Consider the following 14,887-nt stretch of genomic DNA (forward strand, 5'->3'; position numbering starts at 1 on the left):
CAGCTGTATGATTCCCAGATGATGATTTAGGAGTCAACGCATCACAGTGGAAGATGTCACTAACCTGAAACTATAGTGATGTGTGTAAGGCAACAATGTCTCAACTGTTAAAGCAGATTTCCTCCCTGGTTATTGAGCCCTGCAATCTCAGTATCAAATTTCTACCTGTCATCTAGTCAAAAAATAAATGTATGTCAATTTTTCACTCCGAGGAGTAACACACATGTAATTTGACATGGTTGACTGGTCTTTACACAAGACCACAAAACAAGTATTTACACAATGAAATAATAACCAAGTGAGTAAAGACAAATAATAAAACAGCTAGAACACTCTGGTAAGTTCAGAAAATGGCATCGCCTTACTGTACATCAGCCTTAAAAACCAGGAAAAGACAACACTTAAGATATTACAATATCCAAAATCTAAGATAATATCTAGTCTCATATCTCAATATTGATATAATATCAATATATTGTCCAATCCTTGTATTCTGTAAGTTACAGCTTCACTGGTAAAGTCTTCCATCACTACGTCATTTCAAAAGACAGAGTAAATGTTGGCAGCCAAATCACTAAAATCACTAACCTGGTAGAGGACCAGACAGAAGAGGAAGAGGACAATGTAGAGGATCTTGTAGACGACCACCTATGCAAGTGAAACATGATCAAGATGATGAGCAGTTAACTTTTACTTGCACGACATACAGGAAATATACCAAAGATTAAATGAACTTCTGGACCCAGAAAAACTCCTGAGACTGCATGCAGTTATTAATATTCTTTCAAGAAGAACGAAAAAACCCAAACATTTTTCTTTCTTCATTCTTCACCTCATATTTTGTTTTGTGGCCTATGCAATCATGTACACCATCTCGAGTACTGTACGTGTAAAAGTTTTGTGATAGATGATGTTTTAATGGCTTCCCTAATCTACCCAAGATTAAAGTGTGTCTTTTTTTTTCATGTTGGGTGTTTGACAAGACAAATGCACATTGTGTGAAATGGAATGGTGACTGATTGGATTACGGATACTTCAAATTATCACTATAGACAAAGGACAGCAATTGGGCTAACTTCAGGCACACTAGTGGATGTATAGTTAAAATGCTTAACATAGATAGGGCATATCAAATTTAAAAATCACAAAAGGAGAACACTGACTGGTTTCAACCCACACTGGGTCTTCTTCGGGGCGTCCACCTTGAGTTTACTACTTTACACCCATGAGCACTCGGTAATTTTTCTTTTTAAAACTAAGAACCATTGTGGGAAAATCTGGTCACCACAGCAGAGGACAGAATGCTGACAGTAATGAAGAAAGATTATCAGAACAAATAACTGTACCCTTGTTTGCCCTGAAGCCTTCACCAGAATAATTCAGGTATGCAGCTTATAATGCCATTCTTATTACAGCAACCTTCACTGTAGCTTCCTAACTTCATATAGCCCTCAGAACCCAGAAATGAAGTGTGTGGGAAAGTTTGGTTAGACACATATCATGAGCAGGACTTTGCCCATTCTTATTTTTTTAGTCTGTTAATAGATACCTTTCCAGAGAAGCTGACCACAAAGAACATGGAGCAGCAGAAGAGGATCCAGTATTTCACTAGTATTCCTTTTACTCCTGAGATCAGCATTGCAGCCAGAGGTGATGGTGGACTTTCCTCAGCTGATAAGGAGGAAACCAAGAGGAGAAGGGCAAGGAGAGACAGAAGGAGAAAAGGATAAGAAGAAGAAAATGGAGAGATTTGGAACTTTCATTAAACTGAAGTCAGTCATATAGCCTGGTAACATGTCAGGATGTTTTTCATGAGTAAAAAGATCTTACATTACATCAAACTTAATTTCAATCTCTAACACAGTAGCTATAATCTTTGTAAAGCCAATTTAAGAATTACGTGGCACGACTTTGACGTCATCTAGAGATTCCCCCTTTAACATTTGCTCCTCCTGTCTCTCCTTTAGCTGCTGACGAAACATCAACCAAAAGCTGAAGCTGTAGAAGACCTGCAGGGCACACAGTGTACCATGAGTGCAAAACAATCAGTGTACACTCACAGTTTTACAATCTGCTCCAGTAAACATAGTTAGCTACCAATTAATAATTGTGTAAGAGCTATAATATAATCTGGAGAGCCACCAAAAGAAGAAATTGCAATAAATAAACTGTCAAAGCGTTGTTCTCAGAGTGTGATCTGTGGGTGCAGTTGACATTTTGATTAGGTGAGATTTTTAAACTGAATTAATTGATCTTAAAGTGTCTAATTGGCAGCTGGTCAATACTATAAATGCTTAGAAGATTAACTGATGTGCTTCCTGTCCCATCTGCTTTAAAGACCCCGAAAAACCATTTTCTTAATCAGTCTCTTACTATAAGTGCACATGAACATGATATTATCTGAGATAGGTTGAACAATCCTTGTTTATTCCTCATGGAATATTTCCATCACTGGTCCAACATGTGTGGTATTTTCATGCACCAATTTAAAAATCTAAAAATCAAAATCAGAATCTGATGACAGTAACTGGGATATAAATCTGACCCCACACAGTCAGGATGAGGCAGATTAGTGTGACTGTACAATTTAAAACATTTGCTGCTTGCTTATTTAATGTGAAAGATAAAAAATTGAAGTTTTAGGTGCTCTAACATGAAATAAATACACAAGCTCTATCTATGGAAAGAGGTGTAGCTTAATTAACAATATACAGTAGTTGTCTTTTTCTATTTGTGCTTTCTCTTTCAAACAATTCAGTGACCTCATGACGTTTTTAATAAAGGTCAACAAAAGTATTTTCATGTGACTTTATCCTTCTTCCTGCCTCACCTTTGCTCCCAGGTGGACACAGGTCGCAGGGTGATAGCTGTTCAGGTCGAAGTCCACTATGACAGCGGGGGGGAGGCCTGGGTACAGCTCGGCCCGGCTCAGACGCAGCCCGCTCACGAAGCCCAGCACCACCAGGACGGTCCCATACACAGCCAGGAACGGGGCGGACATCATGGCATACCGCCGCCGGTCCCTCATCATCCAAATTATACAGGACCACACCAGCAGGGCAAAAGTCAGCCAGTTGTTGTAGGTGATACTCCATATCTAAAAGACAACATATTTTCGATAATGTGACATTATGGCAGCAAACAGCAATTAATTTTATGCTTTTGCACTATTCTTTTAACGCCACTTTATGCGCGCTAATGGTGACAGCTAACGGTCATTTTAAGCTAACGGTAACGTCAATGTTACCATTAGCTAACAATCTTGCTAACAAAGATTTTAAGTTAAGGCTAATGTCTGTGCTGTTTTCTGATGAATTTATGTTTAGATTATATCAGATGGTTAAATCTAAACTGGCAATAACTTGTATAAATCCACTCCATTATAACGTTAGCTAACTTTGCTAATGCTAACAGTATATTGTACTGTAGTCTACTGACTAAAGTTAGCTAGCTAACTTTTACTCACCCAAAAGTTAGTCTGTCAGTCAAAGAAAATGAATCACCAGTCATTATGATTATCGAATTATCGTTTCAGTCATTTATCCATCAAAAATGTAAAAAAAATTCTCTGGTGTCTTCTTAAATTTAATATCTTTTTGGTTTTGGACTGTTGGTTTGACCAAACAAGCAGTTTGAGGACATCACTTTTGGTTCTGGGAAATTTATTTTTCTGAATTATAATCAATAATTTGAAACAAAATTGACAGATTGATAATAATAAAAGACAGTTACATGTATGTATAAACAAATCTACCTTACAGAGGTCCTTTGTTAAAAAAAAAAAAAAAATTAGATTTATACATTTTCATAGTATTTCATACCTCTATTGGGCTTCCTGGGTCATGAAAAACCTGAAAGAGTCGTTAAATGAAATAAATCTTGTTTTCCAGTCCTGGAAAAGTCATGGAATTCGCAAAATCCTTGAAAGTTTTGGAAGAGTTGTGGGATTTTGTTATGTGTTATTAAATTGTAACAGTAATCTTCTGTGGATAACCTTTCACATAATGTAACATCATGGTGAATTTATTTTTTGTAGACCAGCTTTTGACTTAAAGTATTTGTAACATGCATCAATGCATGACTTTTTGTATACCATTATGTACGTTTCTCTATTTTCTTTTCATCTTACGTTTCCTCATCATATATGCCAACTAGTTGGAATTATGTTTGAATAGCGTTTGAATCTGATATGCCTGAACAACACTGGGCAAGTGGGACAAGAACACACATTTCCATAACTGTGCCCTACTACTTTTAAATTGTTCCACTTTTTGTGATGAAGCAATTGACACAGGGAGCCTAGGGCACGCAATTGTGACTTGGAGCACCAATGCACACTTAAATTTAACTGCTCTGAAAGTGGAGCATGGTAGTTCAAAGGTACAGAGCATACTTTTTTTTTTTTTGACAAATTAACCAACGGGCCAATCAAACTGTCAGCTGTCACTTCCACACTCTGGCAGCTCTACTGCTTTGTGTGTATGGACCGCCAATAAGACTGTAATTCTGATTTGGTGTAAAGTATACTATACAGCTCTGTTTGTGTTATACATTGTGAATGGTCATGGAAATGTTATTATAGGTTCTTGAAAAGTCATGGAAAAGTTTTTAAATTTTGTCTATTAAAATGTGTGGGAATCCTGTTATATGTTCAAACCTCTATGGTCACTCCCTTGCATTGCAGTAGCATATAAAGTATATGAACCTTTCTTATCTTATTATATCTTATATCTGCAGTACTGAGCTGACCTATGCTTCACCTACACCGGAACATTTTTTGCTTTTCAGATTTGTTCTCTACTGTTGACTTGATGTGATGGCACTGGTCGTAGTTGGTAAAAAACTCATAACAAACTTAAATCGGTGTTAGTATAGTTTACCATCATGATGATAAGGGCGCTGACATAGCTGTGTTTTTGTACCAGCCGTCCAAAGATGACCAGGCCACTTGGGCCTGAGGGTGGAGGTATAGTCTTTGTAAGAGTCCTCAGGTCCTCCTCACTCTTTTCCCCCATGACTTCCTCGCCTTCTGTCTCTAGCACAAGGGAGGGAGAAAGTTAAAGAAAAGTGAAATGAAAGAGTTAGGTAACTGAGGTCATGTATTTAGATATTTGAGCATAGTGATTACCATGTGATGGGGAGTCTTTGCCTTCATACTCTGGTGGAGGGCAACAGTTTGTGTACCCTGCCCCTCCTAACAGCGATCCCAGATCATTTGTATGGATATCTTCCCAGGAACTCCCTGCGATCAAAATCATTGGCTGAGGAAAGAAAGTGTATCACACTGTAAATTTAGAGCAGTGTTCACATGGCTCACCTTATTATCAGTCATGATTAATGCATGAAAACAGTATTTATCAATAAATTAACTCACCTCATCAGGTAGATAGGTTTCGTCGTCCGTACTGCTTAAAAGCTGAAAATACAGAGAATCTGTGGGTGACTATGAAATATTGTAGGAGACCTGTTTTGAAATGCTGCTGGTGTAGGTTGGAGGTAAAATAGCAGTAGATCTGTGTCTGTACAGAACAGCTAACAATAAACACAATGGTAGAATTCTAATCACTGGGATAATACATGAACAATATTCCTGTGAACCAGCAATACAACTAAGGAGAAACATATCCATGTTTGTAGGTTACCTCCTGCTTATCTCCTGAGACGTAGAGGACCCTGGAGAAGCTTGGAGGAGCATCTGGACTTTCTACTGGACTCTCACACTCCTCATCATCAACAGTATCCTGAGAAATGCAACTGCTGTTAAAGGTAGTGTAAGTTAATATTGTCTTGACTTTTGTGTGAAGTTTATTTGCCCACATCTTCAGCACTCAAAGTAATCATAGTATGTCAGTAGTAGTAGTAGTATTTTGCATTGCCAGCCCTCGAGCATTAGCTAGAAGATTACCAGTAATATACTTTAAGAGGCCCATATTGTAGTTGCAGTAGTAGAGTAGTGACTAGTCCATGTATTTGTAGCCCAACATGAAATATTCCTGTGAAGCCCCAACAATACACACAAACACTGTCTATCATCTATAGAACAAAGTTCCACAAATACAATTACACACACCTCCTCTGTTATGTGGACCCATTTGTGCAGCAAAGCCACCAATGTGTAGTAGAGCAGCAGTAGAACCAAAGGGTTGATGAAGTCAGGCCAGCTTACATGTGGGTGCAGACCAAGAGAGTGCGGGTCTGAGCTGTTGGTTCTGATCACTCCTGTCATACCAAACAACCTGGGACAGGTAGAGCGGAAGGAGTGCAAGATGGAGATGGGAAGGATGAGTGAAAGGAGAGATGGTTGAAGAGAGAGTTAGATTGGAGAGAGGAATAACAATACTTGTGAGCTTGAATGTCAGACTTTAGGAAGAGTGCATAAGTCAGTCTAATCTTCTTTTTTAATGACTTCTGTACCTGGCGTAGACATCGTCTGGTGGCACGAGCTCCTGAGACAGAGGTAGCTGGTAGAGGTACAGAGCCAGAAGGTGTCCTCCGCTGAAGATGGCCATCATTACACACAAGGAGCTGAAGAGTAGCAGGCTGATGGAACGACTGAATACCCACCACCACACCAGCCCGAGAAACACCCCGAAATACACACCTGAGGTAAGGGATGGCAGCGTGATACCTGTACACACACACATAGATAGTATTACAAAAACATGAAATAGATAAAACTTCTCAACATTTGAAAACTACAGTACACCTGCATGCTCAGACCAGCTGCTGTATTGTACCTGCCAGCCCCAGCAGCAAAGTCACCACCACTTTCCCTGCTGTGTTCATGATTGCTGACAGCAGCAGCCTCATTCCGGCTGCAAACACTATCAGCTTTTGGACAAACTGGGGCGGACCCGACTGAACCGGCATCGTGGTCACATCTGAGCTGTCAAAGGACGACCCCTCTGTGTCACTTCCTCCATCAGACTCAGTTTCAGAGGTTTCCGCTTCCTGTCAGACCCATGAACAATCAGATTGTAATCAATGCGCTTTCTTAACCTAATGTAAAGTTATAACAGTTGATATGTGCTCGCAGTTACCTCAGGGTCAGGCTGCGGTATTCCGTTTTCATGCAAACTGATTTGTGGCACAGCACGCAGTAGTTTTCGGCATAGCCTCAGTACAAAGAGAGAGGAGAAGAGTAGGAACACATCTGGGGCCAGGAGTCGCACGATGTCCCCAGCGTCAACCGAGCTGAATCTGAAAAGACACAAGCATTATCATGGTTTGACCTCCACTGATCTCCATTCATACCAGAAAGGTATGATGGTCAAATAAAAAAGTGTGTATGTTATTTGTTGGTATTATATTATTGGTACTACCATACCATATTATATAACAGTGGCAACAAAAATTCACTAATTCATAAGTTTGAAGCCTTAATACGTTGATTTTCTTACTGCACTGAAGTCAGCTGAACTAGAAAGTTGTGAAAGCGGTCTAAAATCCTAGAATATATCAATGTCAGGTGTGCTCCTATACCTTACAATGCCCAAATGGTAGAGGACATCTTCCCAGTGGCCACTAACTGTTAAAAAAAGAAAAAATGGTCATCAGGTTGTGAACAAAGCTATTTCTTTAGTTCCTGTTAGAGATTACAATATAGAGTATATATTAATTCTTCCTTTTTCACAGTCAGTTCAACCATTATTTCCTTAAGGTCCATTCCCACGACTGGTGAAATTTTATTTTCCAAAAACACTGTTAGTCTGTGAAGTCTCACAAGTCCTTTTTTTTACCATGTGGAGGGATATAGGCGAAGGGGATCTGCATGAAGCACTGCAGGGACAGGAGAGTCAAACTGGTGTAGATGATCAGCCGCAAGAACTGACCTGTTTTACCTAAAGAGAGCAGCAAATGAGAAAGACCGTGAGAAAACCAAAGTGGATATGACCAACAAATTTCAGTCTTTGATACAGTCAAAACAAATTATATCTTGACAGTGTACTAAGCTAGAGTTACTTTAAGGTGAACATGTGAGCATCCTGTCAACTGTAAATGTTGAAGTTTCATCTTCAACTAATTTTATCTGTTAATTGGTGCAGTCCAAAGTTGTAAAACCTTTACCAATTTCAGATTTTACTATTTTAATTACTTAAAAAGTTTTATTCACGGTAGTTGCTGTAACTCACGTGTTTGTGACCTCCCATTCTACTCAGTTGTATTTATTGTCCTGCCTAAATTACTCACAGGAGATTATAACCTTTGATAAAACAAACATACAACACTGTATGCTAAGAGAGAGAGACAGCACCACTACATATAAGACTTTTGGCTTGAAGACAGAAACTAATTGATAGACCCGGCACTTCCCTTCAAGGAATTTTTCAGTAGAATATTGTCTCATAGACACTTTGCAGTATTTTAAATTAAACTGGTTCTGCCCCACTTTCATAGATCAATAAACTGGCTAAAGAGTGTGGGTACCAGAGTGCATTCTAGTTATGCACATGGAGTTTTCAAGATGACGGACTCCTAAAATGAACTTCTCCTACACTTTCCACTTTATTTCAAATAAACAGAAGGCACTGAGTGTTAGCTGTTGTAATGCTTAAGCCAGTGCAGACGCATTTTATAATGCAGTTCTTTTAAGGGCCTAAAGAGCATCCAATGAGGCTTTGCAATGTATCCTTATACAAAAGTTTGTATTATATCTTATGAAAATGCACATAAAACGGCTTGCATGACACCTAACCAATTAGTTCCCCATAGATGACTTCACATACTTGGTGTAAAATAACATACTTAACGTAAAATTACGTAGGTTTGGTCAAGGCAAGTAAAGTTACTTTTGTTAGGTTTAGAAAAAGAAATGTGGTTGAGCGTCTTTAGCTTCGGGCAAGTAATGTTACTTTGGATAGGTTTAGGAAGAGAAACATGGTGACGACGTACAGTACCTTAAAATGACTCAGTTCACATCATTTTAGCAGTTTCAAACACCGTTCTGCGGGGGAAAGTTCTATGTTTTGTGACTCATTTAACCACCCCAGTCTGCCTACTTCCTTCTTTATTCCAGTCAGCGCATTGCATAATTTAACAAGACTACAGCTGTGCTAGTAGCTCTGTGAAGCTGTACGTAGGCACAGGCATGAGTGAGATAAATGCTAACATCACCATGCTAACAAGCTCACAACCGTAATGCTCATATATCAATGTTAAGCAAGTTTAATGTCACTGGATCAGTTCATCTTGAGTGAACATGAATGTCTGTGCCAATCCTGACAATCCATCACATAGTTGTCCAAATATTTCAAACTTAAACAAAAACGTCAACCTGCTGGCAGCGCTAGTGAAAAAACAGGGGATCACCAAGCTCATTAAGATTCACCATCTGGGAACCATGAATGTCTGTACAAAATTTTGTGGCAGTCAATTTATAGTTTTTGAGATATGACACTGAATATGTGAAAATGTTGACCTGCTGGTGGCCTGGAGGAAAAATCACAAATCACCAAAGTTGTTAACATTTCTCCAGGGACCTTAAATAGCTGTAGCAAAGGTCATGGCAATCTATTCAATAACTGTTGCAGTGTTTCTAGAGTCTGAAACTTACGTTTAACAAGTAAATCTATTTTATTATTGGAAGTTAGGTTAAAGATGATAATGCTACAGTGCCTTCCTGTTACAAAATTGATTGCTTTTTTCAAGCAGCTGATTTACAGATTACTAAGTCTTAACTAGCCAAAACATTCCTAGGGCTTATACACATGCTGCATCTTCTGTAAAATGCGAACTCTTGTGCACAATATCAAGGGCACAGATGCAGGTATTGCCTGACTTTGCTGAGCAGCCATAATCCAGCACCATATTATAGATCAGAGCTGATCTTTCTTCAGGTCTTGTTTTTAAAGTGAATATTAAAGGATCGTCCGTGGGACAGATGGTAAAGCGCTGGGTAGCCCTGCACCAAAATCAACTTTCCGTTATATATACCATAGATTGTTTTTTACGGAAGAAAAGGAAGATGTCAGCAGGCTGTGATTCGTTGTTCCTGATCATATGACATGCAGTGCACACTGCTGCGTTCCAAAATTTGAACTTTGTGATCTCAGGGCACAGCTTGCACGCCATGATGGCATTATTCTAGCTTTTGAGAACGCCTTCTCTGTATCTACATTGACAACTATGGATCTGAGGGCGCAAAAAAGGGGCATGTGTCTAAGTTTTAATGGCTCAACCCTATTGAGTACATCTGAAACTCACTCATAGTTACTAAGAACGTCATGGATTTACAAATAGCTGGTGCAAGCCAATCCAGTTGTGTTACTATCCATAATGTTTGAGGTTAAATTTTGATTTGGTGAAATAATAAATAATATCCCTCTTTGATAGTCTGCACCTATCCAGACAAAATAACACAAATGTCATGCATATGAATTTATATATCAAATTACATGAGATATAAGAATTTACTGGAATCAGGAAGCTTTACAGTGAATTTGTTTGTTGTCAAACAAATGCACCGGTTTATAATCTCAGTCTAGAGTTTGACGCTTGTAATCAATCGGTTGGAGGTACAAAAGCATTATTAGCTGATGTGGCTCCACATTAGCTGAGTCTGCAAATGTGCTGTTGATGTTCAGGATTTTTACTAAAAGCTTCGTTTCACTTAAACCTCTCTGCTTCCCAATAAGGGAGACACACATACACTCTCTCAAGTATAGGGATACACAAAAAAAACCATGAAACAAATGCACACAGGATGTACACACACACCCTTGACCACTTAGCCCAAGGAGAGCGGGATCATATTAGGGAGATGAAGATAACTGTGGGATCTGAAGCTTTCAAAGACAAGCTGAAAGGCAAACAGTTTTTAGATGGAGGGCTGGACAGTGAAAGAAAGAAAAAAAAATGCTGTCAAAATGCTGACCTCACATCTTTTAATTCCACACTGTAATTACCAGGCTATGTATAATTGATTTGACCATTCCAGCCATATCCCCTTTACAAAGTACTTTGAGGGAGGGGTGCAGATACTTTAATTCATCAGAATGCAGTGATCAATACAGAGAAAGTACACACACATGTAGCAAGCACTCTTTTGTGTTATCTCCGCTCCCCTCCCTCTTTGTTTTTCTCCACATCAAACTTTGACAGAACAATTACCACTTTATTTTCATTATTTAAGTGTCTACAGTTCAGCTAAGTTAACGAATTAATATAAAGTTCAGATGGTTTTTTTTTGTCTTTGTATTCTTTTCCTTTTTACGGGCTCAGATCAGCGTTAAATCATACACAATCATAAACACATGCAGATGCAAATGGACAATACTGTGCAAAAAGTACACTACCTGGAATTTACTATAAAATATCACAGGAAATGTTTAATGTTCATATTTTTGACAAGATTAAAGCCTCTTCTCTATACTACCTAAATTAAAGCGGAAATTGTTATTGGCCCCTGTTTCAAAAAGGTCTGTACCAAACAGTTTGAAGCCTAATAACAATGATATTCAAATTCTAAATCAACCTAAGAATGCCAAGCATCTTTTTTATGTCTGTTCATTGCAAGCCATTTCTGCACAGTTGGAGATTAAGATTAGGCTACACCAGAATTACATTCCAGTGGTGGCTGCGTAGGACTGTTTGCGAGTTAAAAGATAGAGCCCAGCAATTCCAAAATTGACAATGTGTTTTTATTTAAGAAAATATTAGGCTTCCATCCATACGTGTTGGTATTTAGTCTTACAAAAAACTGGTTGCTCTCCCGCTTGCTACACACAACAAGAGGCACATACCTGTATTAACAGGGGGGTCTAGCAGCAGTTTAACATAAATAACATTTATTCTTTAAAGAAAGCTCATTTAATAAAAGAAGAATTATTTAATTTGATAAATCATATTCACATTGAGGATTTTGTTTGATGATTTTTTTCAGGGTGACAAGATCATAAAATATGACAACAGACATTTAAAGCTTCAAGCTATGAATGTAAATTAAAATGAGTATCGATAAGAATTATCTATAACATGGGGCAATGGTCTCATTTTGATGTGATCATCCCAAATTGCAGACACAAGTGACCGACTTTTACATTTTGTGACTGTATCAGAACAAAAAACTGTAAAACCATAAATATTATGTTATTGTCTCTGGAGCCCCTCTCACCTTTCATGGTGACAAGGCTCGGGTTCGGCAGCAGCGGCAAGGTGAGCAAAAACAGGAAGTACACCACTGACAGACCATTGTAGCGGAATGAAGAAGCTGAGGTGCAGAGGAAAGAACACACGCTTTATTCTGAATGTTTGTACTAATACAAATAAATCCTAAAATGAAGTTACTACAATTTGTCTTAAACACAAAGTGATGTGTCTCACAGGAGATCTTAGATTGTTTTAGTTCACATAATGACACTAAAAGCGACAGTACGTCAGTCTGGTGACTCTCTCTTATTCTAAAACACCAGGTTAAATTTGTGGCCATAAGAAAATTAGTAGCGACAAGGAACACTTTAAATTTATTAACCACATATCTCAATGTCATATACATTAACTATTTCCTGTAGTACAGCCAACTGTATATTTGGTGACTTTTAAGCACTTTGGCATCTTAACTAGAATTTAAAATGATTGAACATTTCTTGACTGGACAACTTTTACAATGAAGACGCCAGTGAGAGGTCTGTGAGGTTAAACACGAAACATGAAAAACGTTCAGGGACCCTCATACTGTTTTTAAGGTGAATAAAAGAAAGGAAAAGAAAGTGACATATTTATTCATTTATAAGAACATCTTTGGGGCAGCAGTATAAAACGGTCTCTAAACATTTTGCCTATCAGCAAATGAAATGTAATATCCACATCTTCAAATGCAACTTTGCAGCACGTAGTTGCACATACGGGTACATAAGACCACATACAGCGTCTAACACAACTGTCGAAGTTAGGCAGTGCACTTTGCTATTCAGATCACAGTATAACAGTATAATACAAAGAAGCTGCTCAGGTTAATCTCCTGTGATCAGCGTGGACTATCTCAGACCTCAGCTGGCAGCACACACTGCTTCTTGCAAAACGCTGGCTCTGTAGCAACACTCAAGACTCAACTCGTATATCATAAGATATGAATGCACCTAATAGAAAGCCATATTAATCCCTGGAACTGAATCACTGCTGTGCATTTCCTCAGTAATGTTCAGCAAAAGGCTGACCATCTGCAACAATAATCACACATGCACTAGCTGTATTACAACAACTCCAACTCATTGATGCACCACCTTCACTACAACCAGTTTTCACTAAAGGGAAGAATTCTAACTAATATATTGAAATGAACCTAATGCTAATATCATACAGAAATAGCAGCCACCACAGAAAGCAGTTTGTGGGACAATAATTCATGATTATTTTATTTAGTACTGTTTTTCAGCATCTGCAATAGAAACGTAAAGATGAGTCTTATTCTGAAACACTTGCAGAAATACCATTCGTATATTTAAACATAACATGACCTTTTTCCTCTCTAACTAAACTCTGAACACACACCAGAAGTGTTTCTATCAGCCAAAATGCATGTAAATAAAAATAAATTAACAGACATTGACTCACCAGTCAGCAGGAGCAGTGGTAGTAATAAGTTATAGATCATCCCAACCACAAGGTCCCCTGCCATATCTCCTTCTTTGTGTCAGAGACACCTGCACCGCTCCTTTAGATATTATCACCCTCTAGATGTCCGCAGAAATAAGTAAATGTCTCAGCAATGTGGAGGGAAACTCCAGCCTGCTCACACATTTGTCAGAAAAACATTTACGCAGCCTCGGTCAAAGCATCCTCCACTACAGCAGTGAAAATACAGGAAATATAGTTGGAGTCCAACACACTCAAACTATAACAAGACAACAATGATGGCATTCCAGTGACAGGCAGCACTGAGAGAATGAAGAAGCTTGATTTGAAACTGTATGGTGATGACTCCCTGCACTCTTTGCTTTTGTCACACCCTCCTTTCCCTCCCTCACCTCTCTCTCTCTCTCTCTCCCGGACATAATGGGCTATAACCCAGCATCTCTGTTACTATGCTCATATTGAAGCTAATCTCACTCAGGAGAATATCCGCTATCATTACAAGACTGCAAAACATGCCTCACTAATACATAAAACCAGACTAACAGCAACAGAGAAACAATAACTTTTGACAAACAGTGTTATGACGGCATTGACTGGGATTGTGCTTAAAGGTCTTTTCTGTCTCTGACTGTGTATGCAGACATCTTTGCATTCACTCATGCATTAGGTTGAAAGCGCAATTTGATTTCTTTATTTCTGAAACCCAAACGGATACTCACACAGCACTGTGTTTGTTTCCGTATAGCCGCGTCAGGCTGGCTCATCATATTTGAGCTGAGGGGTGAAGGGAAGTGTATCTAATATTCATGGCTGTGAGGCCATTAAGAGCTGGTGTGACTACAGGGGAATGATCAATGCGAAGAATGAGACGAGCAAAAACATTAAATTTACTCCAAAATATAAGAGAAATCATTGCACCATCCTCCAAGGAAAATCTAATTTGCCAGTCCTGTGTGTCTAATGATATTTGTTCTTCACAGCAACTAACAACATCAACCTGCTAAAGCAGCAGCTGTGACTGAACAAGTGTTAGGGGAGTGAGTTGGGGAAATAGGTTAATTACTGTTTTATTACCAGTGACAGACATTTAAAGCCTGTTAATTTAATTAATTGCCATTTCAAGCAGGGATTTTATGCCTTGAATGCTGTAAAGTCTATTCAATTTCAAGATAGGGAACTGATGATGATTCTGTGTAGTGTCTACTGTTACTGTAATTTCATAATGTGAAGCACATTAATACAGAGTCAATGTGGAACAGTACAAGAAAACACAGAAAACACTAGTAAGAAACCAAAAATTGCTTGGAGTGTTGTG

General features: G+C 38.6%; 1 protein-coding gene across 1 annotated transcript in view; it reads right to left on the reverse strand.

The window, feature by feature from the left end:
* Positions 1-13,615, reverse strand: part of LOC117258698 (piezo-type mechanosensitive ion channel component 2) — a 37,969-nt gene extending 24,354 nt beyond the window's left edge. Inside the window, exons 1-16 of the mRNA XM_033629795.2 lie at positions 13,552-13,615; positions 12,113-12,208; positions 7,740-7,841; positions 7,483-7,528; positions 7,041-7,200; positions 6,738-6,951; positions 6,415-6,628; positions 6,059-6,236; positions 5,643-5,741; positions 5,375-5,416; positions 5,129-5,261; positions 4,881-5,035; positions 2,831-3,097; positions 1,901-2,009; positions 1,550-1,671; positions 589-648 (exon numbers count right to left, since the gene is read on the reverse strand). Coding sequence (XP_033485686.2) covers positions 589-648; positions 1,550-1,671; positions 1,901-2,009; positions 2,831-3,097; positions 4,881-5,035; positions 5,129-5,261; positions 5,375-5,416; positions 5,643-5,741; positions 6,059-6,236; positions 6,415-6,628; positions 6,738-6,951; positions 7,041-7,200; positions 7,483-7,528; positions 7,740-7,841; positions 12,113-12,208; positions 13,552-13,615 — 2,061 coding nt within the window. The remainder of the gene's footprint in view (positions 1-588; positions 649-1,549; positions 1,672-1,900; positions 2,010-2,830; positions 3,098-4,880; positions 5,036-5,128; positions 5,262-5,374; positions 5,417-5,642; positions 5,742-6,058; positions 6,237-6,414; positions 6,629-6,737; positions 6,952-7,040; positions 7,201-7,482; positions 7,529-7,739; positions 7,842-12,112; positions 12,209-13,551) is intronic.
* Positions 13,616-14,887: the final 1,272 nt, after the last annotated feature.

Source organism: Epinephelus lanceolatus, chromosome 8 (genome assembly GCF_041903045.1).
Source record: "Epinephelus lanceolatus isolate andai-2023 chromosome 8, ASM4190304v1, whole genome shotgun sequence".
NCBI lineage: Eukaryota > Metazoa > Chordata > Actinopteri > Perciformes > Serranidae > Epinephelus > Epinephelus lanceolatus.